The 25,740-nt window shown below is 38.7% G+C and overlaps 2 protein-coding genes across 3 annotated transcripts in view; one reads left to right on the top strand and one right to left on the bottom strand.

Annotated features, from left to right (window-relative positions):
* LOC127938262 (BTB/POZ domain-containing protein 7) overlaps positions 1-19,809 on the top strand; it is a 49,117-nt gene extending 29,308 nt beyond the window's left edge. Inside the window, exons 4-11 of one of the 2 annotated variants that reach the window (XM_052534717.1) lie at positions 2,229-2,437; positions 7,758-7,833; positions 8,817-8,977; positions 9,998-10,141; positions 10,326-10,515; positions 10,980-11,158; positions 13,312-13,719; positions 13,995-19,809. In XM_052534717.1, the coding sequence (XP_052390677.1) occupies positions 2,229-2,437; positions 7,758-7,833; positions 8,817-8,977; positions 9,998-10,141; positions 10,326-10,515; positions 10,980-11,158; positions 13,312-13,719; positions 13,995-14,654 (2,027 nt within the window). In that variant the 3' untranslated portion in view covers positions 14,655-19,809. The remainder of the gene's footprint in view (positions 1-2,228; positions 2,438-7,757; positions 7,834-8,816; positions 8,978-9,997; positions 10,142-10,325; positions 10,516-10,979; positions 11,159-13,311; positions 13,720-13,994) is intronic. The other variant, XM_052534718.1, reaches the window with a different exon arrangement.
* A 1,049-nt stretch (positions 19,810-20,858) lies between these two features.
* LOC127938264 (putative E3 ubiquitin-protein ligase UBR7) lies at positions 20,859-25,532 on the bottom strand. Its single transcript, XM_052534720.1, has 12 exons — positions 25,404-25,532; positions 25,092-25,224; positions 24,615-24,748; positions 24,316-24,376; positions 24,135-24,230; positions 23,878-23,931; positions 23,644-23,749; positions 23,375-23,496; positions 22,183-22,374; positions 21,858-22,038; positions 21,671-21,732; positions 20,859-21,567 (listed from the first exon to the last, which is right to left on the bottom strand). The coding sequence occupies exons 2-12, from the start codon at positions 25,221-25,223 to the stop codon at positions 21,475-21,477; spliced, it is 1,233 nt and encodes a 410-aa protein (XP_052390680.1). The 5' UTR covers position 25,224; positions 25,404-25,532; the 3' UTR covers positions 20,859-21,474.
* Between the last annotated feature and the right edge of the window lie 208 nt (positions 25,533-25,740).

Genomic DNA, 25,740 nt, shown 5'->3' on the forward strand with positions numbered 1-25,740 from the left:
ACCTTCAGAGGTACATTCATATAATTAATTAATTCAAATATTAATTTGTATAATTCCTTTAGCACTCTTTTAAAATGTCCCAGCTTTTCTTCCTGTTTTCATTCAAAACGAAACTGCTCTACATGCTGTGTGCATGTGACACTGTTACTGAAAACTGTGGGTTTATGCTGGACTGTATTTATTTATCACGAGTTGTTCAAATCGCCGTAATCTAATAAGACTTTAATGATAATTAAAAGATGATATGGTAATACTAACCATGGGGAATTTTATCATGATTTATCGTCAAGCTGGTAATCATTACATCCCTAAATTTATTGTGTTTGATTGGATATGAGACATTTCTGTAGAAAAATTATTGTTGGAATTGAATTTCTCTTAATCCATGTTAGAAAGGGAAAACCAAGCCTGCTCTCTAGAGATGTTTGGCTTGGATTGCATTGAGGTTGAGATTCTCCACTGCTCCGGGTGTCTTTGTATCAAGCACAGGGGGGGGACTGTGGCATTTACTGATTAAACTGCACTGAATGCCTCTCTTTTGACCTTTGATGACAGAAAAGGAGACCGAAAATATTGAATAGAAGAGACAAAATAGATCAAATCAGTAATTCAAGGCACAGATTGAAGCAGCATAAAGCAGTGTTTTTGTTGTGAATAAATGGGTAAATTATTCATCTTTTTCCACACTGACATTTAAATGCATATATTTTCATTAATATTTTAGACATATCTGCATTTATTGTGGTAGAATATATTCCTGCCGTATTTAAGGACTCCATTTTAACTTTAACTCAAATGTCCCATTATGCAATTTTTAAGGTTCCTAATATTGTTTTGTGAATCTCCAACAATAGGTTTACATGCATGCAAGGTCAAAAAACACTTTAGTTTTCACAAAATATACATTTAATATCATCTAATTTTCCAGTGATTCTGAAAAGATTTGTTCAAAGCAGTTCTAAAATTCTATTTCTCTAAACCCCTCCTTTCCGTGATTGGTCAGATGGCCCTGTCTGTTAAAAAGTGAAAAAAGTGACGTGACATTCAGCCAAGTATGGTGACCCATACTCAGAATTTGTGCTCTGCATTTAACCCATCCGAAGTGCACACACACAGAGCAGTGAACACACACACACACACACTGTGAACACACACCCGGAGCAGTGGGCAGCCATTTATGCTGCGGCGCCCGGGGAGCAGTTGGGGGTTCGGTGCCTTGCTCAAGGGCACCTAAGTCGTGGTATTGAAGGTGGAGAGAGAACTGTACATGCACTCCCCCCACCCACAAACGAACTCACAACCCTTCAATTGGGAGTCCAACTCTCTAACCATTAGGCCACGACTTCCCTGTCTGTTGTGATTGGTCTACCGCTTACAGCACATTTCACAAGCATTTATTATTTATCATACTTGCAGGTTATGGTTATGGCATGTTGCAGTGGAGACATCTGGTCCAAACTGGGTACTGATCCATCTTTCAAGAGCAAGCGTTTAGTGAAACCTGCGTTGAACTCCCCAAGATTAGAGAAGCAGTCATCAGTAAAATGATGGGAACACAAAAAAAGTTTGGGGTTGTACTACTGTGAAATTTAACCACTGATTCTTTGGAGTCTCAACTTTCAGAAGTAAAAATAAAACAAATTTACTTTCACGGTGTAGGAAACCATGTGTCCTCAACATGATGTTTACCACACAAACAAGCCACAGTGTTTGAGGGTGGGTCAAGTCGTTCGCGGTTGGCCAACATAGAACATATAGTAGGTGGGAATAATGCAAATGCGTTATGTTACCCTGTGACATGTAGCCATCACGGAAGTGGGATTCCAATTACTGATGACCCGTTTAGGCTGTTCAGAGCCTCAATTCTTTCTTTTGGGAGACAGTAACTTTGTTCGCTTTACGCTTTAGAGATTTGCAGATTGTTTATGTTCACGTACAGCTACATTACACACTGCATGAAAGGCAATATTCAAAATTGCATAATAGGGGCACTTTAATATAACTTGAAGTGTTATATTACAGTCACGGTGATGAGAAAATTATTCCATAAATAAATAAAACTGCATAGAGGGCAGATGGAGATAGTGCCCTATTCTAAGAGCATTAGCTCTTAGACCACCCATGTTAAAGTTTTGATTAACTACATTTGGACACATGTTTGTTTTAAGAGCAGCTGAAGCCCTGTTTATATCTAAATAAAATGTGATGTCATTGTTTATTCATCTTAGGCTGTGAAGACATTGTGGCAGACAGCATCTCGCTGGACTCTGTGGTGGCCATCCTGAAGTGGAGCTCACAGCCTTACGGCTCCAAATGGGTTCATCGGCAGGCCATGCACTTCCTGTGCGAGGAGTTCAGCCAGGTCATGACCTCTGACGTCCTCTATGAGCTTAGCAAGGAGCACCTGCTGGCGGCCATTCAGTCTGATTACCTGCAGGTAATAAACCGTACACCAATTCACCTTGAGTACTTTGCAGATATCCCAGAGCAAGATTATTTAGTTCAGGATTTTAGGGGAGCTGTTAATGAATCAAATAATCTGCACTGTAAATACAGATACATGCTTCCTAGATATGAAAAATAACATTTTGTTAACTATAGAGTTGTTCACACAGGACATCTTATCTGGACATCTACATGTGTGCAAACAATGAGGTGCTTTTTTTTAATTAAATGTGGGTTGTTAAAAAAGGGTTCACTCAGAAAAAGGCTGGCAATTGTTAATCTGAATAAAATTTTCTAGCTCAGTATTTCTAACAGCTTAGCTGTAAGGTCTGTTACACATGATCTTTGTGCAGTTTCGTCAAGGTTAAACTCGTTTTCTCTCTGGAAGCATACAGTGTTAATTCAGGGTAACTGAATCATATTGCACTATTGGGAAATTTGTTTATTTCAGTCCACAAAAAATTACAGGATTTCAGGCCTATCCATTTCAGACAGCAGAGTGTCCGTATCAGTCTGTTTATCGATCTCTGTTGATTCAAGCTCCCTTCTCTTAAAGGTCACCTGCTTTTGTTTTTAGACAAATGAGTCAGCTGTATCAGATGACCCCCTTAAGTCTCTTTGTGAGTTTATATAGAGAGCTGTAACCCCATCTGGGATTTGGCCTGGCACACAGTCTGTTAGCGCCTTCACACTCCTGTGTGCAGGGCTCCAGAGTGCACCTAAAATGGTCTAAATATTAATTTGCAAGTTAAGTTTTTGCTAGGATCGCCACTGGTAATTCTATACATTTACAAGTTACAACTTGAAAATGTGCATGCCTTTTTTCCCGCTTGTTTTGCGATCAAATTTTTTGTTATGTCAATGTAATAAACTGAGAAGCTGTGCATAAAAATTGAAGTGGAAAAAAACACTGTTGACTACACCTGCTAAAACTGCTCACGTTGTGGCAGAATGAGAGAGAGAAAATGGAGATGTGCAAAGTAAAATTTGTGGAAAAGCAGTGTCTCTTTTTTTGCACAATTTGAGCAAACACAACAGTTAAAGCTGTCAGCTGTGTGGATATTAGAAATATCATTAACAATTCTTATTTCTAATCGATACTGATAGGACTTCTTATCAAAATACACTGTGTTCTATCAACGCTTGAACTTCATAATATTTTTATTGCACTTGCCGTCCTATAATCACAACAAGCTTTGTGCTCTTTTATATTTTAATAAAGTATCAGCTTTAAATTTTTACCCAATTCTTAACCAAATTCAAACAATAAATACAGTTTTGGTGCTCTTTAATGTGGCATTAGCACCTCAATTCAAGCAGCATGTGAACCCATCTTACCTTTGTCTTTACTACTATAGTATGAAATAAACATTAATAAACATCAAAAGATATATTATAAGATGGCCTACAGTAGAACGGAAAACGAGTAAAGCTTGTAAACATTGCCACGGAACAATACATTTACCTCAGAATTACCGTTCGGCGTCCATAAGCTCATTAGTTGGCTAGAAAAAAAAAGAGGAGCATTTAGCTAAATTTATGCACAATATTGATTATTCATATTTTTACTTAAAGCTGCGGTAGGGAACTTTTGACGCTCTAGCGGTTAATAAACAGAACTGCTTGCGTCTTGCAGAAGAACATTGTAGCCGGAACTACTTCTCTCTGTTTATGTCTATGAAGAATCACAAAGGTACTGGGTTACTCCGCAGCGGTACCCCCCAAGGAATCTAAAATAGTCCGAATATAAAAACTTATTATAGGTGCATCCTATTGATTCAGGACAAGCTAAAAACAAGGTTTGGAAAATGGATTCATGGTGTACTCACTTATTATATAAATTTTTCTACATTTTGAACACAAACAAATTTACGGACTGCAGCTCTGATTGGTTGTTTCTTACCGGGAGTGGATTAATTTCTGCAAATGGCAATAGGACCACTGACTGGGAGGAGCCAGAGGAGCTTGATTTTTCACAGATTATCTGTCTCATATTCTACTGTCAGGACATAATGACAGGTTTAACAAATATGTAAAAATTATATTTTTACAAAAGTTACCTACTGCAGCTTTAACCTGTTGTCCACATGATAAGAAAGAATAAAAGGAGCTAAAGATAAAATTCAACACCATCTATATATTTTCATGTTACTAATGAAGAAGAACAGAATGGATGTGTGCAAGACATACCACAACATTTATCGGATGCATGGAGGAGGAGCCCAAACTTCACTCAATGGCCAATGGATGCTGACATAGTTATGGTTCATGATATTGGCACAGATTCTGTGTAATAAACAGTTCTTTGTGATAAAATTTAGTTCTCAAGTCGGAAAAGGTGTTTAGCTCCCACTTTAATGAACCTTTATTCCCAGGATATCTACAAATTGGATTAAAATGCTGATAAAGACAAGAAAAGATGAGAGACAAACACATGACAATATGTCTGAAATGTTAGTGTTAAACAAAATCTTTCTGTGATGCTTAAAATGTTAGTTAACGAATAGGTATGAATTAGGGATGTCAACGATTAATCGATGATCGATTAATTGTCGATAAGAGATGCAATCGATTAAGGCTGTCGATGGTCGGTTAACCGATTCAATGTTGGGCTGCGTGCGGCTCATGCGCACTCAACACGTGCGAGCGGCTGTGAGTGACGGTGACGATATATAAAAGCATCATCATTCATTCACAATGTACAAATTAAGCTTTTAATGTGATTTAAACTTTAAATTACATTAAAATAGAAACAACATAAAAGTTCTTCAACATTAAAAGCAATAGAAATGTAGTTACTAATCATTTCATCAGATAACTGTTTTATATCGTGCGCTTTGCAGGGCTGCGGGACACAGTGACAGGACAGGTAGTCTATTCATTCCTACAACTTGTTAATTCATTCCTACGAATTATTAATGTGGCAATTGTCCATGTTTCATTAATTTTGTTCCCTAAATAACCCATGATTTAAGTGAAATAAGGGAACAAATTAATAAATCGAACGAATTCTTAATTCATGAAATCTTTAATTTCCCTTCCCATGTTTACCACAGTAAGAGATGCGAAAACAGTTATTAAAAGCGAAAGATAATAAAATAAACCTGGGAAATTAGAGGGTTAGACTATGAATATTTAGGAAAAGAAACAATGCCTAAATATACTGAATTTGTGGAAATTCGTGACCAACCGGCAAACCAGAACAAAGCCGCGTAAATGAAGACTATGGGGTCCAAAAGCATGGTCGCGATCTAACATTTTCCAGTTAACCTATTATTCCTCTAATAAACAAACCTTTTATACCACAATTGTCATAATCAGATCTTATCATTTCTAAATAAATAATTGCTGGATTCAAAACAGCGATTAATAGGCGCTGTGACCGACACATTCCTGGAGCATTCACTGCTGTCACTAAACGGTGACGCCGAGCATCGTTCACAAGTTTCTGCATGGACCTGACTAGGGCACAGGTTCTAAGCCCTGGGACAAAATGGGATGCTTTAAGGAAAATTTATAGCCTACTAAGTAATAGGCCCAACATAAAAATAACAATTTGTTTTCATGTTTTTTTTTTTTTGTTTTTTTTTTAAATAGGCAATGCGAAATATATCCGACTTAAATAGGCTAATTAAGATTAACGGATTTAAAACAGAAGTGTGGGCGCTCCATAAGTTCACAAAAAAAAAAAAAGGATGACAACGCATTCTGTTTGTTTGCTTTATTTTACAAGAGCACAAATCTTCTGTTTTTATTGTGAGTGTGCACAAATGAAAGTAAACACTTCTGCGGAAAATATATATATTTTTTTAATGTCTCAGCTGTTTCGATCGCCCCGGAGCCTGCTGCACACGTATATTCTAGCGATTCAAACTTACATCGCAGTCTGTTCATTATCAAAATAAAATGTCAACTAAACATTAAAAGGTTACACTGGTCAGTTTAAATAGACCGTAGTATACCGGTCCACTCTGCTGTTATGCCAAGGACGTTTTTGCTCATATGAAGAGGATCATCTTTTCCGTCTATATGCGAATGCGTGTTAAGTACAAGCCTAGTTTACATTATAAATAATAGTTTAACATTCAAATACATTGCGAATATGGAAACATTTCGATTTGTGCCGAATGAGACATGAGCAATAACCTCCAAATAAATCTAGCCAAAGCCGCGCTCGCTCATCCTCGTCTGCACGCATGCACTGTCACGATCTAATGCGCTGTATGCCGGATTTTTAAAAATCTGACATTTTCTAGGACAGAATCCAGCAGGATCAAATTAATGTGAGCAACTGTGTTTTGGTGCAGCAGCGCCGATGTAGTTCACTTAATGTGCAGCGCAGTCACACGCGCTCCACATTTCGGATAATTTTATACAATAATGTCAGTTGAAAACATTGCAATTGTGCTTTAAAATACAACAACGAGCACCACAAAACCATTTAAAGATGCGCGTTCAGCGTTCTCCGTGCGGGATTGGAAACTGTCAATAAAGTAAAATGACCTCAAAAGTATGGCGCGCTCTCTTCATTTTATCAAATGATCATAATCTCATCTATTCATTTTATAATCCTGCTACTAGCATTTTATTCAGACTAAAACCTCTTTAATTCAAGTGAGAATTCGCGTTTTGTGTGTGTGGCTTTTGCACATCCTGTCATACCGCTGACTGCGTGCCTGCAATAGACGCATTTTGCAGTATTATGGTTAACGATTAATCGATTAATTGATCGTTAATTTAAACGACGATCGATCATGGAAATAATCGAAATTTGACATCCCTAGTATGAATAATTCATTTATAAATCCTTCTGAATAAAAATAGTTGTTGTTGTAGTTTTGGACTTGGTCAAGACATAAGAGCTGTTGGTCATGTCTAAATCCTGTTCTCTCTCTCTCTCTCTCGCCCCTAGTTTCAGGTCTGCACTCTACTACTGTCGTGTAAAAAAGGCAAATAATAATAATAATTGAATTTAAGGAAAGTGTGGCCACCTTAATATAAAAAAATGTAATTTAGTTTGAGGGTTAATCTGTGTCCATTAAACCGGGATCAGCGTCTGACGATGAATAAAATGAGATTTTGGCTGTGTAATATTCTCAGTAAGATAAGATAGTAGAAAAATCATTTTGCTGAGGTTTTGCCTGGCACCTGCAGGACCCGCTGTTATGAAATACATTGGTTTTATATATCCTGTTTTTCCATTCGATATCGTCCTAATAAATGTGCCATCTTTAAGCTTCTCTTCTCCAGCCTTGCAGCACTGACTAAATTCAGTAACATAAACTTGTACTGTTCTTCTCCGCTCTTCACAGGCAAGTGAACAGGACATCCTCAAGTATGTTGTAAAGTGGGGCGAACACCAGCTCATCAGGAGGATGGCCGATAGAGGTATCACACATCTCTCTAGATATGTCTCTCTAGACACACATTTAAAGGAATTGTTCATCCAAAAATGAAAAAATCAGTCATTTATTTACTCACCCTCATGTTGTTCTAAACGTTGTTCAAATGGATGGTCGCCATCCACCTTCATTGTATGGAAAAGAGCAGCTCACATATTCTGCTAAACTACTACTTTTGTGTTCCATTGATGAAAGAAAGTCATACAGGTTTGGGCCAACATGAAGTGAAAAAGAAAGGTCTAGATTGTAATTTTTGCCTGAACTATTCCTCTATATTTTTCACAGACATGCATGCTTTTCTCTGGGCTGAACTTTTTTCTGTGCCACTGAATTTGTCCATTTCCACCTTTTGCTATAGATGGTGTTCTATACTATCCCAGTCTAATGATTTATTCCCCAATCCTCCTAATGTCTAGTAATGTCTATAACTGGCTCAGCACGGAGAAATCAGGGCAAGTGCTTTGCAATACAGAAGCGTAGCATATGGCTGGCGGCTCCTGACCTGGGTCTGCAGTTGCTCTGTGTATCCAACAGAATCAAATATACCCAGACTAACACTATCTTGAACGATTATAGCTAGTGCCAAATCACAAACACGATTTCTGATTGCTTTTCCCCAGAACACATTTTGAAGGGAAACAGCAATGCACCTATTCACCTTCATTTTGTCATTAACCAATCTTTATAGATGATACTGATTTGCTGTCTGAGGTGCATATACTGTAGTAATTCAGGGTCCAATGCCATGCAGCATCCCTAGAGCAGAGGAGCTTAAATTCCTGGCTCAAGGGCACGGCTGCAGTCAGGAGCTGCATGGTGATACCGCTAATCCTCTGGAAGCACACACCCGCCCACCCATCTTTGCTAATCTATATTGTGGGCTAGAAAAGTTTGGCCACCGTTTCCTCCAACTCAAATTCTTGTGTGTGTGTATGTGTTTGAAACGGTGTGTATCTGTGTGTTGCCCAGAGCCTAACCTGTTAAGTGGTACTGCACATAGTGTGAATAAACGTGGCGTGAAAAGAAGGGATCTGGACCTGGAAGAGCTTAAAGAGATACTGTCTCCGCTGCTGCCTTTTGTCAGAACCGAGCACATATTACCAACCAACAGTGAGGTCCTCTCCGATACTGTGAGTGTGTTTGTGTGTCTTCTATATGTCTTCTGGTTTGTACAGTTTAAACAGGAACTTTAAGGGGCAGTCAGACTTGCTTTTTAACTCCATGCATCTTCTCTTAATTGACGTTTACAGTTCTTTTAAAAGATTCGGGGTCTTTTAATAAATAAATAAATAAAATAAAATAAATAAATAAATAAATAAATAAATAAAATAAATAAATAAATAAATATATATATATATATATATATATATATATATATATATATATATATATATATATATATATATAATTTTTTTTTTTTTTTTTTTTTTTTTCACTAAGTGCTGTACTTTTGACATTTCAATGCATCAAAGAATCCTGAAAAAAATGGTTGATGCTTTTCACACAAATATTAAGCAGCACAATAGTTTTCAATGATGATTATAAGAAATGTTTGTCCAGCAGCAAATCAGCGTATTATAATGATTTCTGAAGGATCATATGACACACACTAAATTACATTTTGAAATATATAAAAATATAAAACAGCCATTTTAAAATGTAGCAAAGCAATATTTCACAGTGTTGCTGTTTTATAAAGGAAAAGCCTCAAAGAGAAAAGAGTAGTGTTTAATCCTATATGGTTCTATTATTATTTTTCACCAGTCTTGAAATTAACTGTTTAGCATCGTTCTGTGAATATGCTTACATACCAGCTATGAATGGTAATGAATGAACATAAAAGTGACATTTAAGTACCCTTTAGTCTGTAAAATGCACAGATATTTGTTGTGTTGCCACAAGCCAAATGTTACTTTAGTTTTTTTCTGTACAGCACACGTTAAATGAAAATGACAAAAATGGTGATATTGATTGATGTTTGAATGGGTACATACTCGGATTCTCAATACTGCTCCGTATATAATTTGCTAGAAAGTAAGAAAACCTATAACCCAATGTGCTAATGCTCCAGTAAGTAACATCATCTTTCCATTGTTCTTATAGACCGCTCTCTTCATGTATTGGTAAAGACTTTTCTCTGCTTTTAACAGATGAAGAGGGGTCTGATCAGCACCCCTCCCTCTGACATGCTGCCCACAGCAGAGGGAGGCAAAGCCAACGCCTGGCTCCGGCAGAAGAGTGCTGGCATTTACGTTCGCCCACGGTTATTTTCTCCTTATGTAGAGGAGGCCAAGGTAGGATGCTCTTCCTCACCTCACATATGTAAAAAAAAAAAAAAAAAAAGGACTTCTTTACATTTTTTTCATTTGTAGTATGTGAATCAAACCAGGCACTTGGTTTATATACTAATCTTGGTGCAGTTATTAGCTACACTCTTTTCATTATATGACTTGCATTTAACTTTGTGTTTTCCTCCAGGTGGTTTTGGAGGAGATGATGGTCGAGCAGACTGACCTGGTTCGGCTGCGCATGGTTCGCATGTCCAATGTACCCGACACACTCTACATGGTAAACAATGCCGTCCCCCAGTGTTGTCACATGATCAACCACCAGCAAATGGCTGGCAGCCAGACCGCTCCACCGTCTGTGGTTGCTAATGAGATACCAGGTGGGTTAAGCCAGTCTCCTAATCCAAGCACTATATATTCGTATAAAATACTTGTTTATACATGATTGTGGTGTTTGTGAATCTGACTCATTTTTTCAAGTCATTTTAGAAAGATTGTGATTTAGTTCACAGAGGCCAAGTAGAAACCAATTAAATCATGTCCTAATCTAGATGTAGTCGCAAATCCCATAAATCAAACCATGAGACACGGTGTTCTCAAGTTAATTTTGCTATTCTATTTATTTTTTCAGATATATATTATGTGAGTGGAAACATTGGCCTTGTATGTTTGGCAAGCTTTGTGATCCTGTGGGTGTTATGTAAAACAATAAAAAACACCAATAATAAAAATAAAAATGAAATGTATTTATAAACTATGTAATATTGTTAACTGATTGGCTTATTCATCTGAATTTGCACATTAAATAAGTCATCTGTTTTCCTTTCATCACCCTGTCTTTCAGTGCCCAGGTTGGCAGTGGTGAAGGAAATGATCCGTAGGCTGCAGGAGCTGCGTCACACAGACCAGGTGCAGCGAGCATATGCTCTGAACTGTGGTGAGGGCGCCACAGTCAGCTACGAGCTGCAGATCCGTGTGCTTCGAGAGTTTGGCCTACCAGACGGGGCTGCAGAACTCCTACAGGTAACCCAGCACATCCTGTTTGTGTGGAAACTGACAAGTGTTGCTATGGCTAGCGTGAATTTATCTGACTTTCATGTCAGTTAGTATTACCTCTGCCTTTGAAAACAATTTATTTTCCTGTGATTGCAGGTACTCATACTGATTTTGATTAAAAAATACAGTAAAAATTATTTTCTCTTTAATAACTTTCTATTTTATTATATTTTTATGTAATTACGTAATTTATTCTTATGATGGCTTTACTTGTCACTTCACATGTAAATAAAAAAATATTAAAAGAGCTTCCTTTTACAAGAATGTCAATTATAGTGTACTGAGAATCCAGTGTGTACTTGCAGTCCTACAAAATTTTGGATAGAAACAACTGCATTCATATACCTCTGCATCACTCCATGTTATTTTGACTAGCATGTTTCTCCAATTACTGTGCCCTTGGTTTTGAAATTCCCTGAGCTCTTGAACTGCTGTGATATCTTCTTGTTCTCACAATTAATTGACCAGTGTACTTACACTGGATAGCTTGGAAGGAGTCAAAACCTCTAAAGCATTCCAGACAACCTATTAAGTCTCTTTTTTGAAGCATGTCTAGCACAAACATGCCCAAGGGTCCTTAAAAAGTCTTACATTTTACAAGAAAGTCTTAATTATGATTTCAGGAGGCCTTAAATTTATTTGGTCACAATTGTAAACTTAAACTGTGAACCTTTAAAGCAGGGTCTAAAAATATATGTGGTCTTTTTATAAAATACATTTTATACTTATACATTTAACTAAAGAATCTTGCAAGAACTTGGATTGTTCTTCCTTTACTCATACTGCACAATATGTGGTTCAATAAGGTTGAATGTTACAGGGATAGATTATTGCAAATGCAGGTCCCAGTGTATTCTGGTTAAACAATTTTTATTTTTATTTTTATTTTTTACTTTGACAAGGTTTGCATATGGTGGTGTGTTCTTAATGACACCTTTCCTAAAAATATATCCACAGTGCCCAGGCTGAGCAGCCCTCCGAGTCCACATAGAAAAGTTAGTACAACACACAAGCTGCTCTGCAGTGTGCTGTTTGAGTAAATAAATTACTCTGGGATATTTGTTTATTTTTACTCGGAGGGAGTGGGAGCCAAGTAAAATATTGTAATAACTTCAGTAATTTGTGGATTAATGCTTACTAGAGACACGAAACGGTTTCAAATGATTCAGTCTGATTTCACTAAGAAGAACCGGTTAAATTGAATGATTCTTTCACGAACCAGACGTCACTAGAACAAAGGGAAGAGCTACTGATACGTAGTGTATTAAATCGGTGCATTAGTTTGAGACTTTTCTTTTAACAGTTTTAAACCTCAGTTACTATTGCGCTCTTGAAGAGAGTTTCATCGTTTAGACTGTAGTAACCGAACGCAACACGCAGTTTGATTCATCTTGAATTTAATGACTTAAATATTCATCTGTACATCACATTGAACAAGGACCGCAGTCACAACAATTGAAATATAGTGCACAAAAACGTTTTGGTGCCTTTATAATGTTTTTGTGCCTTTTGTGTGGCTCAACAATAACACAGAAACACAATATCGGATTTTGGATCAGCATGAACTGTAATAGCAGTTCATGCTATTTTATAGCACTTGCTATTCAGTTCTGCATATTATTATTTTTAAGGAATTATGTAGTTGTTAAATTGTATACACTTAATTGCAGTACAAATTAATGTGTTCATTATTACATTAATACATTTAAAATAATTTCAATACAAATACAAGTTTACAACATCCAGCAGCTCAGTGAAATGTTTTGCACAGCTAAATAGGCTAAATTGCTGACATCGCCTCACACTCCGGGTCACACCAGCTCAGGATACAACATGTATAATTTCCATTGATCTAGTCTCTGCATATGGTTTGGTGTTTGAATCAGGTCTCCTCTGTTGGAGCAGAATTGGCTAGATGGCAGTGTCACAAAAAAGGGTCCTAGTAGAAATGCGGTCCTGAAACTGCGGTATTGCAGGAACTCCGTATTGGGTGGTTTTTGTTCTGACTATGTTACTATAGACATTGCCCTACCCCGCTCATATGGTATACATTTTATTTGTGCAGGTCTTAAAAGTCTTATATTTAAGCTTAAAAGTCCTGTATATTTACTGTGTTTCAGAATCCGCACAAATTCTTTCCTGAGGAGCGTTTTGGAGATGAGAGTCCCGTCCTGGCCTTACGGCAGTCAGGTCGCTGCCGGGTCAACAGTACCCCAGCTGTGGAGAGCATGTTCACCGACCTGGAGGCTCTGGTGGGCTTCCGCCCCCCTCTGCCCCCTCCTCCTCCACCCTACCACCCCCCAGCCACACCGGGCCATAGCCAGCAGCAGTATAAAACGGGCTGGAGACCTCGTGTCCCCACCCAACCTCCCTCCAGATCTTTCTCCTACCCCTGCAATCATGCACTCCTTCACAGGCAACCCTCTTCCAAGATGACCAGCCCAGCCTACCCCCCAGGAGCCAAGCCCCTGCCCCCAGACTGCACTAATGCACAGGGGGGGAGGAATCTTCATCCTGACAAGAAAATGGTGATTAATACCAATGTATTATTTTCATTATCATTTATATTAATTTATATGATCTAATTTATTTATTTTTTATTATTATTCATGTGAAATGTGTAGATTTTTGTAGGATTAGGTTATGAACTGCACTGAGAAACTATCCTATTATTTTGTCTACATAAATTCAAGTGAGTTTAGGCATTACAGCATTATAATGTACAGTATGAAAAATGGGTTTTCATTTCGAGTTCACTAAAGAATATGTTTAATGTAAATGTTCATTATCTGGTTTATTCTAGCAGAACATGGAGCCTGTTATCAACGAGTTCATGCCGGACATCGCCATGGGTGTTTCAGCAATGAGCCTGAAGGAGCGGCGCCTTCCGGAGGTCTCCATGGAGGTAGAGAGTCACGAAGCCCACCCTCACATTGCTACAGCTCCTCCCATCTCCCACAGCTACTCGAGTCGTCACCCGCACTCTTCCCGTAAGCGACATGCAGCCGAACCCAAGCCCGATGGCCCACAGCCTGACTTCCCAGATCTCTACGAGTTCCCAGGCCGTCACGTGCCTCCCTACAGTGGACCGGACCTCTATATCCACGGCCGTCAGGCAGGTGGTGGAGCACCACCTCCGTCCTACTCCGAGGCTTCAGAATCCCTCCGCCTGGATGTTCTGGAACAGCCTCCGCAGAGACTTGGCTTGGCAATCGTCTCACAAGGGGGCGTTGCACAAGCTGTGCAGAGGTCATGGCCCTTAAATGAGACGGACCTCACCTGTGGGCTTGGCCCCTCCACAGAACAGTATGAGGAATGGCCCATGGGCCGCCGGCCTGCACCAGAAGGAATGGGGCTGAGCTTAGGAGCGAACGTTGGGTCTGGGGACGAGGGAGGGTTAGGTACCCGAGACCGTAGGTCACCCAGCAAACCTGAATACCCCTACAGAAAGTCTGCTCTCTGACCCCTGATTAAAAAGAGACTTAGGACTGATTTAAATGCTAAATGTAAGCTAACAGGTAAGGCACCAGCAGTCCTGCACTTTGTGTTCTTTCGAGGGCCGACAGTATCTTGAAGTGATGAACACCCATAAGCTACGTGAGTGACTGCTTTTCCGAAGACTCGAGGGAGATGTTCTGTTAACTGCTCTGGGTAGGTAGAGGAAGAGGAAGAAGAGCTTGGTTTGGTTGTGTGCACCCTGGAAAAAGGTTAAAAATGCTAATTATTTTAATCTGAGAGGTCCAAGGACTTCATTCGACAGCCCTGAAATGTATTTCTTTGTTCTGTATAACCAGGTTCTCAGATTTCCCTCACATGCTGCATATTAATATACAGATATCACAGTATATTTCTTTAACCGTCATGTCCCAGATCAGACTGAGATGACTGGAGAAATATACATTCATCTGGATGCACAGATTTCATTCCTTGGGAGTAAAGTAAAAAACAAATATGAAGGCACTAAGTTGCAAGATCATTATTTTGTCTAGTCCTTGACAAACAGCTCCTTCTTCATTTGAGGGCAGAGTGGCAGTAATAGTTTGCGTAATCTGCTGCAGATGCTGGCTTTTACATTAGCCTGTGCAATTTAAAAGCTGAGATGAAACACAAAAAAGAAAACAAATGAAATCCCCTGTCTCCTATGAGGCAATTTATCAGCCATTGCATTGGCACAGATGCACCATTGAATGTGAATGGGGCTTCGTTTTAGCATGTTCCAAAACTCAGATCTGCAAGATTTATTCCAGTGTATTTGACTTTAAAAAACTATCTGTCCTCTCTAACAAACATTTGGCATCCTCTTTTGCATTCAGATTCTCTTTCCAAGGCTGCAGTTGGTGGCATTACAGAGAGACTGCAAATATGGGTTGATCATTATCAGCCTCGTTCTCTAGAACTGTACAGGACGTGCAACCAAACCAACCTTACACCGCATCCTCTGTCTTCTGGTTCTGTAGGATGGCAGCAGTCCATGGCTGGGAGTTCAGTAGCTTTTCTGCGCTGCTTCTGTCAGCAGATGACCAACAATTATGATGTCATGAACAGGCTTTGCAAAAAAAACTGAATTCTGTGTTAGTGTCTTGGACACAAGGATTTAGAGTATGGACTTTTGATTTGTTACGCAACTCTTTAAGAAACAATATCCTACACACTGCTGCACACCATACCTTATAGATGAAGTGACTTATTTTAAGCTTTTTTAACATATGAAATACTTGCATTCTTAAATAATTGTGCAATAGTGCAGATTTTTTCATTTTAAATATTCATTTTGCTTGCTTCTTCTTACAACCTTTCTCAGATTATACTGACACAGCAAATATGCAGGCTAGTTCACCCAAAATGCTAATTCACCCTCATGCTGTTCCAAACTCTTTTTTTTTCTCTCTATAGAACACTAAAGAAGATATTTTTAAGAAGGTTTTTTTCTCCATACAGTTAAAGTCAGTGGGGTCCAAAAACATCAACATTGGATTGCACCCTATTGGCTTTTTTGTCTGGACCAAAAAGCCTTTAAACATTTGTTCGAAATATCTTTTGTGTTGTGCAGAGAGAAAATATATCAAACAGGTTTGAAATGACATCAGGGTTAGTGAATGTTGAAAGAATTAGAATTTTGGGTGAACTATCACTTTAAGATGATCAACAATAGCCTTTCCCCACAAGTGATGATGGTACTGTATTCTCACACACTCTCTTTAAAATTATTATATAAGAAATTCTTGTTCTGTTAGACTGGATGGGATCTCTGTTGAATATCCAAACGATCCTCAGCTGTATCCATCCCAGATTTTTCACTTTGAGTGCTTCTTTCTTTGGAGCACAAGAAGCGTTTTATTGGTTGAAAGCACAACATACTGAGAAATACGAAGAATGTCATTTTATATCTTGCCAGATAAAAGTGCTCAGACAATTTATACGCTGGTAAAAGGCTTGAGTTTCAGTTTTCAGTTGTGTTATTTTACTTTTAAGAACCCACCATTAGACCAAAGATGAGTTTGGGAGGATGTTTGTGTTGCTTGGTGAATATCTAAAGCATTTTATTTTATCTACCGCAAATTGAACTGAAACCCTTGGGTTGAGATTGATGTTTGTTAAACAGACTCTTTGGTGACATTTATCATCGATTGATTTTATTGATCTCTCCGCAGGCACTTTGACTTACTGAGTTGGCCTTAAGAGTTGTAGGTTTACTGCTGTATCTGTAGTTACGGACTTAAGACCTTCCCTTGGGCAACGCAGTTCTCCGTCTTAAAACGCCTACGATCTTCTGTGCCAGAGAGACTCTACCTCTGACCAGCTCCTCTCAACATATTTTAGTCAATTTGATTTTCCTTCTTTATATTCTTATCAACGTATTCAGACCTCTTGAGCCTGACCTTGAGCATCCATCATTGAGGGACCAGAACCAACAGCTGGAAATACTTTTTTCTTCACTTTCTCACATATTTTTGTAAAGTTCCTCATCTTCTTTCCTTACACTTCCTGTTTTATGAGACTAAACAAAAACCGCACAGTTAAGATGTTTGTGCAGAAGGTGAGGATGATGCCATCTTGCATGATAATGAACTCAATCTACAGTTACTATCACAGGTGTTATTATGGCAGTAAGCATGTGTTATTCTCCATCTACCCTTGGTCGTTTTTCAGAAATGTTAGCTGCCTGATGCAGTTGCAGTGCAATGAACGGGTCCTTCTGGACTCCTACTGCAGCCCACCTCTTGAGTCAAGCCTGAAAGAGTCATGAACCCTGAGTGGGAGCGCTCCAGTTCACCGTCCCACAAAGCTTCAGAGGGTCAGATGCAACGCAGACCCTAGCTAGGGTGCTAGTGATCTCAGTTGAAGTCGTCTGAATCTTAGTAGGAGGCTGTCTTTGAATCTCAAGGATGTAGCTCTTCAGTCCCTGTTGCAAATGGTTAAACCTTTTCATTGGTGTATAACAAACTTCAAAATATATGAGACTGAGCTTTCAGTAAAGTATCTGTGGTTCTCTCAAAATGCAATGCATCGCAGCCTACTTAAAGGCTATTTTCCATGACCTCATTCCACAGCAAAAAGAGGACGAGTGAACCGATTTACTAAACATATTTATTTAGAATAAAGATATTTTACCATGGATTTGTTCCACAGAGCAAGTTTCTCACTCATAAACTTCATTTTACCTTGTGGATCCTCCAGGTTTCATGTCAGCATGAGGACAACATCTCAATCTACCTGTCACTTGAGTTGTTTTATCACCAGCTCACACGTTCTCCTTTTGATGTGTCAGAAGCTCTTGTCAAAAGCGCAATCACTTAAATTCTGTGTTGACTTTCTAACGCAGTATTTTTGAGCTGTGGGTCCATCCCTCTTTACCAATGCCATTTTGAATCATGACAAGCAAAGACCTTTCGGTGTGATATTTCTCGTGTTTTTTTTTTTTTTTTTTTAGTTTTTTTTATTTCCTGTTTTTTTTTTTTTTTTTTCTGTTTTTATGTAACAGTTGCATGTTCTGATTTTCCAAGCGACTGTTACCTGCATCTCCGAGCACGGAGTAACTGGCATCAGCACTTCTCTTCGAGGCAGCCAAGAGGAGATCTGAGGTCTGTCATGTCGTTCTAGAGAATCACACTCTCTGCGTAACCATGACCCAAAATCGACAGATGGATATTTAGGCCTACTGCTGCTACTCAAAGATTTTCCTGCCAGCTGAGAACATTATTTCTTGACGTCAATGCCTATCCCAGCGATCCTGTCCCATCTAGACCCAGCCATGCCTTAATCTTAAGGGGGAGGTTAGGAAAACTCCTTGGATCGCCTTCGCCTCTGCTATACTCAGGCCATTTTGAACTGCTAAGAAGTCATTTATTTCATGTTATAAAACACCAATCAGATCATTTTGAGGGTGTGTTCTGAATGCTGCAGAAGCCAATGCACAGTTTGAGGGTATTATTTTGCATTTGAGATGCACACTGACCTCATAATTAATACATTTTTTTCACAGATGCTATTTGTGGTCATTTGGGTTTTGTCAGATTTGTGGGTTGCTTGCCTGAGAGACTGTTAGGGAATGAATTGGAAATGCATTTGAGTTTGTCCTGAGTCTGTCCTGTAGAACTGAACTGGCACGGTGTTTGAGGTTAATTTTTCATCGCTTAAGAATACTGGGTTCGTTTTGGAGGGAATGATTTTGGCCACGAATCCTGACATCAACTTAAACTGAGAAAGAAAAAAGCTAGAACTGATGAAGGTACCCATTGCACTAAATTTTTTGATGGTGATGTGTGTAACGTTTGTTGTGGAATAGCGCCCTCTGTTGGCTCTATTGATTTATTTTGACTGAAACCTCTGTTCATTCAGTTTTAGATTTACAGCCGAGTCATTTGTCTTGAAAGTTCATTCCTAATCCTTTTGGTATATTTGCATGGCATTGCATTATTTATCTCCAAAGTGCCGCAAGGCTAAACTGAACTGAAGGTTTGTGTTTTGGATGTGTGAGGGGCAAGGGAAGTTGTGTTTGTAGACTTCGCAGTCGAGATCTCCAGGTTCTCTTGTTCCATCTCTCTTATGGAGATGATTCAGTGCCTTCCCTGCCTGAGGCTGGGCTTCCACCTCACTCCTTTTGTCTTATGCAAGCCCTTTCTACAAACCTCTGTTAAACCGTCTCTTTGTAATACTGTAGCCAACGCATAGTGTGCATAATGTTTAATTTGTCCTTTTTTTTTTTTCTTCAAAAGATATTTTTCAAGATTTTTGGTACCTTTGATCACAGGCCTCAGAAATACGGTGTTTTGTTGTATGTAAAATGTAAAGGTTTTTTTATAAATATATATAAAACCTGCGATATCTATTTGAGACGTGTGCATGTGCATATATTTGTGTGTATGTGTGTGTCTATATATATATATATATATATATATATATATATATATATATATATATATATATATATATATATATATATATATATATATAGACACACACACACACACACATGCACACAAAAAAAAAAAAGCATTCTTTTGTGGAGTTGTGGAAAGTGTCTATTTTTCTATTCTTTTCTTTGGCCGGTGTAGTTATGAACTTTCCTCTGCAATTAGGTGACTAATGTCTTGGAAATAAATAGATTTGAGTTATAATGATTGTGTGTGTTTTGTTGTTTGTTCGCCAGGTGAGTAACATCTTGCCATTAGACAGAGACAGAGCAGGTCTCATTCACTAACCACACAATTTGCATAGAAACACTTCCATGCAGAAATCATGATTGGGTTCCCACTGAAATGTACAATTCAATTTAAAACCAACTGAAACAATGTCACAAGCCTTGGAGCCTTATAAAAATGTAATCTATTTAACGTTTATGTTTTTTATAGATAGATTGATTGATAGAAAGTACTTATGGATATTGTTTGGGCCCGTTTATGTGAATTACTAGCTGCAGGCGCTCATTCCCTCTGAATGATCTGGCTTCAGTAGGATTTAAAACCGGTTTCCTGTGACATGTCAGAGCATACCTAACATTTTAACTTGGGACTGAAATCATACAGCACTTCTTTTTTTTCTTTAAACATTTTGAGGTCTGATAAAGTCTAAGTTCAACTAAAATTGTCCTTGTCTTTCTTGTGTGTGTCTTTCCTCATATACTTTGGCAGTGGTATGTTCCAAAAGGCCAATGTTCGGTCATTAGGACATCCAAGTAAACATAACTGGGGTAGATGGATCCAACTAGTTTCGGGATAACCTTTTTGGCAGCAGTATGCAGAAAGACAGTTGCAATGAAGAATAATCCAGCAAGAGAAAAGGCACTGGGTCTTTTTGGATTTGAGTCCTCAGAAATTCACTCACTAGGTCACTTACCAAAGACCAGAACAACACCGTTCTGGGACAGTCCCAGAATGAATGCATGTATGTACCTTGACCTGCTACACAGGTGAATTATTTTACATACAGTACTTTTTAGAAAAGTTTAAAAGTTTAGTGGCCTTGGTCAGTTTTTTTACCCACTGAAGTAGTGTATAAGGCTTGATCAGTTTATCAGCTTTGATTAACAAAATTATTTTTTTAAGATAAAATTGAGAAACCAATTGAAGAAATCCTAAAAGGTATTACTGAACTAATTAAATAGAAACAGAAACAATGTCTCCCAAATGCTGTGTTCCTGGGATAAAATGAGACGCATCACAAGGGCCCAAATGTATTACCATATTTATTTCTCAAAGATAGAACATTAAAAAGTAACAGAATCTACAAACAAAACAGGTTAAAACAGGTTAGATCAAGCATTACTAGACAATTCACAATTGTAACTCGACCACCTGAAAAAGCGCTTATGTGGGTTTGACTAAACAGATTCTTCCAATAGAACTATTTACCCGGCGTACGTGAATGTGAATATTTGCTGCAGTCATGTGATTGTGGCTTCCCAGACAACCTTCTGTAAATAACAGCCACATTTTAAATTGCTTAAAAGAGAGCTCCTGAGGAGTGACAAAATCATACGTCATATTTATGTGACATTATAGAAGTGCTTTTCCATAAATCCATTGTTTTTCCATATGGTTGAACGGAACGTCATCTCAAAATCAAGCCCTGGCAGGTTTAATTACAGCTACATCTTTGGAAACACACAACCTGTTATACATCACTATACAAGGTCAAAATCATACAACGTAATAAGGGCTTGAATTTGAACTGCGTATTCATTTTACAAAACCATGGGTGGCCTTGAAATGAACAGACTGAGTGGGAAAACATGAAGGATTGCATTTAGCTGGTATGCTTGAAGTGGCAGAGTGAAAGGCTGTTTAACTGCAGTAGTACTGGCCTGCATTCGCTCGTCGTCTCTTGCGGCTTTGCTGCTGTTCAAAGAAGTGACGGATGTCCTCAGGCGTCACCACCTAAACAGGGAAGGAGAGGAGGAGAAAATAAACACCAGACACTACAAGCTTTACCTTCAACTACACCACACATTTTAAAAATTAAAACCCACTGAAAACCTACCTTTCCTTCTGCTGCAAATCGTTGCAGGTAGTCCTTCAGTTCTGTCTTCATGTCATTATATTCTGAGGAAAAAAATTCAATGTCAACTTCACAGCAAGTGGTTACATTTGAAATCTCATGTCAATCAGAAAACTAATTAGTTTTGCTTTCACACATAAGGATATTAGTAGCGATAAACTCCACTAACCATGGATGATCTCCAGCTGCTGAACCCGATTTAAGCTGTTTAGGGCCGACATCAAGGGGTCGCGACCCTCGGCTCCACCTGCTTGTTCAGCCTGCTCTGTGGACTTACCCTTGTTTTCATACGCCAGGACAGTGTCCATCTCATCCATGAGGAAAGGCACTCCTGCATCTGCATAGAGGATCTAAGCAAGAAAGCAAAACATGAGACTGCGAACAATATTGTTATTTTTATTTTTTTATTTTCCAGAATTGCATCAGTTAATCAAGGGTGAAAACAGTACCTATTATCTTGCAAATATCCTCTATAATGTGTTTTTGATCTGTACCTTGCAGTCAGTGCAAGTGCAGAGTTTTGTGCGCCAGGCAGAGGGCCAGAACACAGCGCCCTGCAGAGTCCGGCTCCTCCCGGAGGACTTCATCTCTCTCAGCCTGCAACCAGAGCACGAACCCTCCTCTGAGGAACCTTCGGTTTCTTCCTGGTGTTTCCGCTTACAGGAGGATGTCCCATTGACCTGCACCTGACATCAGAGAGGTGGTCACCAAATCTTGATCACTAATTCCTCTCTTCCAGTGTAAATTATTAAAATCGTTAAAATTCCTCAGGCATACAGCGGAGTTGGTAAAACAGCAAAAAACAATGTGGTGTAAATTTAGTTTGGCTCGATTCCTTCAAATTCAGGTTTCATTCAGACAGATGACGCATATGAGAGGAACCAAATCCCCAATGAAAACCCTTTCAGACATGCATTAATTTAACAGAACTACTGCCACCTTGTGGTGAGACTTCAAAACAAAGGCAAGCCTGTGTCTAATGGCTTTAAATCATAAGTGCATCTAATGTCTTCAAACACTTATTCATTGAAAACAAGTAGCAGATTTAAGTTTGGCTGTCTGCAAAAAAAAAAAAAAGGTTGTGTGTTTTCCTTTCACACTGCACGTCAGACCCGGCATATTGCCGGAACATTGCCGGGTCGCCTTCTGCGTGAAAGCAACCACGTCCCGGGATTGATTCCAGCATTGAACCAGAGTTGGGGACCTAGTAAGATTGCCGGGTTCGACCCGGGACGAGCGCTGTGTGAACAAAAGTCAGATTTAATGCCGTGTCGAAGTGATGACGCGCGTTATCGCGAGACTCTTTTACCAGCTGTTTTGAAGAAAGATCAACGTTCGCGACAAAAAAATATGTGCAAACTGTAATGAAGCAGAGATCAGTTAGTTCCTCACTTTCCGTGCTGACACAGAGATCGTTCGCCAGCTTCAGTGAAAGTATAACGTGCCTGACGTTTTCAACTCTTACATTATACGTCACACGCTGATGTCACGTGTCGTTACGGGATCTTTATGGGTTGTGTGTGAAAGCACGTACATATCCCGGGTAAACACTGGCATTGTGAAAGTGCAAAATCTAGTGACCCGGGAACAATTGTCACAACACTTTACCAGTGTATTTGCCAGAATGGCAGTGTGAAAGGGGCTTTTGAGACAAGAAACGGACACATTACAGTCGACAGCAAGTACCTTCTCATCTACAGGGCTCTTCAGGTTCTCATTTTTAATCTTCTTCTCTTCTTCATCATTTTCTACCTCAACCTTCACATCCTCCACTCCTTTGCAGGGATTTACTTTTGTTATGGCTGGCACTGAAGCAAACCAGACAAAATAAACTTTCACAAATGTATAAATGTTGTAAACACTGTCACTTTTGTCCTTGCTGACACATTAATTTCACTCTTTTTAAAGAGAACTTTATATATCTGTAAATGCAAAATGGAAGCAGAAAAAATGACCTGCAATATGTGCAGCATAGTCCCAAAGGAAAGGGGTTTTATTCATGCACGACTCGCAGATCATCTCTTGCAGCTCCACACAGTCTGGCACTACACAGCCTAAATGCTGAGAGAAACACACTTAGATATTCTCAACCATTTCAACCTGAATACATTACTTGGCTTATCTTCACAGACAAAGAACACTAAATCATGTTCATGTCCTGCCTGACTGCAATCTGATTTGAAACTAACCCGACCATGGAACCAGTCCTCACACACGATACACTGGATCATCTCATCAGGAACCTGAAGAGAAAACATGGTTCATATATGTTTGAAGCCTATGTAATATAATACAAGCACTCCAAATATTCAGTGGCTTCTTACAAATACAATTCAAATCAGAGTAGGGATTAATAATTAAATAGAGAATATGCAATGCAATATATGAAAACAGAATTATAGAACATTATAGAATGCGGTTTAAATTAAAGTTTAAATTGCATTACCTCGTCCTCTGGATCTGGGTAGGGTCTGTCACATGTGCAATACAAGCCAAAAAAATTGTGGCTGTATTTGTTCCCAGAATTCACTTTTTCTTTATCCTGTGTTAACAGAAATCCATAATCACCACTAGTACAATTAAAACTGAAAGACACGCATTCAAACTAACGGTAAAACATAACTTACCGCAAACAGCTTGCACTCCATTTGCCCAAACTTGTCGTTCCCACAATCACATTGAAAATTCCTGTATTATCAATATGATTAAAAATAATGAATCATAATGATGCAGCCAGTGACAATTATCTCACTGCCATAGTGACATAAATATTAATACAAAGTCGATGAAATAATATGCAACATGGAACCTCATCAGCGGACCATGTTCAATAAATGTCCATCAGACGAGAGCAACAGCAATTGTACTTCCTAACATAGTTGTACAGCTTGAATGGTTATTTTAGATGGTTTGTGGGAATATTCACCTTTTGGTATAGAGCTCAAAAAGGTCATGGCCTTCATGGCACTTGTAGGAACATGCCAGACAGATGCCAGCTGGCTCTCCTCCCTTCGGTGTGCAGGTGTTACAGGCATACAGAGCCTGACGCTTCACATATCCCTGTCAGAACAAAAACAAATCACCTTGTTTTCATGACATATAACTTCTTTCCATTTGATAACATGATGTACATTCTTCATTTGACACTGACAACTACGTTATTGTTAAAGGCATCCTAGTTGATCCTGCTATTATCTGTTAATGCAACAACGTTTATTTCCAACAAACAGACGCAGCATCGGCGCATTATAACAATGTTTTATGCTAAACCCAAATTAAAACAATCAAACAAACAATTTGCAAGAATCACGTTGAAAACCAAGATGAAATAGGCTGTCAACGTATTATTCGCATGCTAAAAACTGTTACATAAAAACTCTTTGTTTACATAAAGACGTCAAACCTCTGGATACGAGCATTTCTCTGAATCACTTCCTCCGAGAACAGCGGAGGCTTCGTTCTCCAGCTCTTCATCCTCCTCTAAGACGTCCACAAGAGATACTGTAGCCTCCTCCTCTCCATCGTTTGCCGCCATCCTTAAAGAGACGAGCGCAAAAAAAAGTCTAGTTCCTGTTCCAGGGCACGAAACAAGTCACGAACGAACTCAGCTGTCAACGAGAGCGCGTCTGACTGGAGACAGCGGGTCCTCTGTAACAGTGTAACAGAGATAAAGGAAAGATGTGGGAAAGTTTTATGCACTTTGACATTAACTTACCCGAACAATTTCTCGGGGTTGATAATAATAAAAAACCAATGCTGCTTCCGGTTTATGCAAATATAAGATGTTTTGGCGGGAGAGTTGCGAGACTTGTAAATATAATTTATTATTTCAGAGTTATTTTCTGACTATCGTGAATTATTACATCACGCCCACATTAGCTCAACGATTCCGGATTAACAGAATAAAATAATTTTTCGCAAAACCAACTCGATAGGTCAGAGTTCAGAGTGTAGATCAGTGTTGCCAGGTCCACTTATTACACCGCTTATATATATATATATATATATATATATATATATATATATATATATATATATATATCAAAAAGGTA

The sequence above is a fragment of the Carassius gibelio genome, chromosome A20 (assembly GCF_023724105.1).
Source record: "Carassius gibelio isolate Cgi1373 ecotype wild population from Czech Republic chromosome A20, carGib1.2-hapl.c, whole genome shotgun sequence".
Classification (NCBI taxonomy): Eukaryota; Metazoa; Chordata; class Actinopteri; order Cypriniformes; family Cyprinidae; genus Carassius; species Carassius gibelio.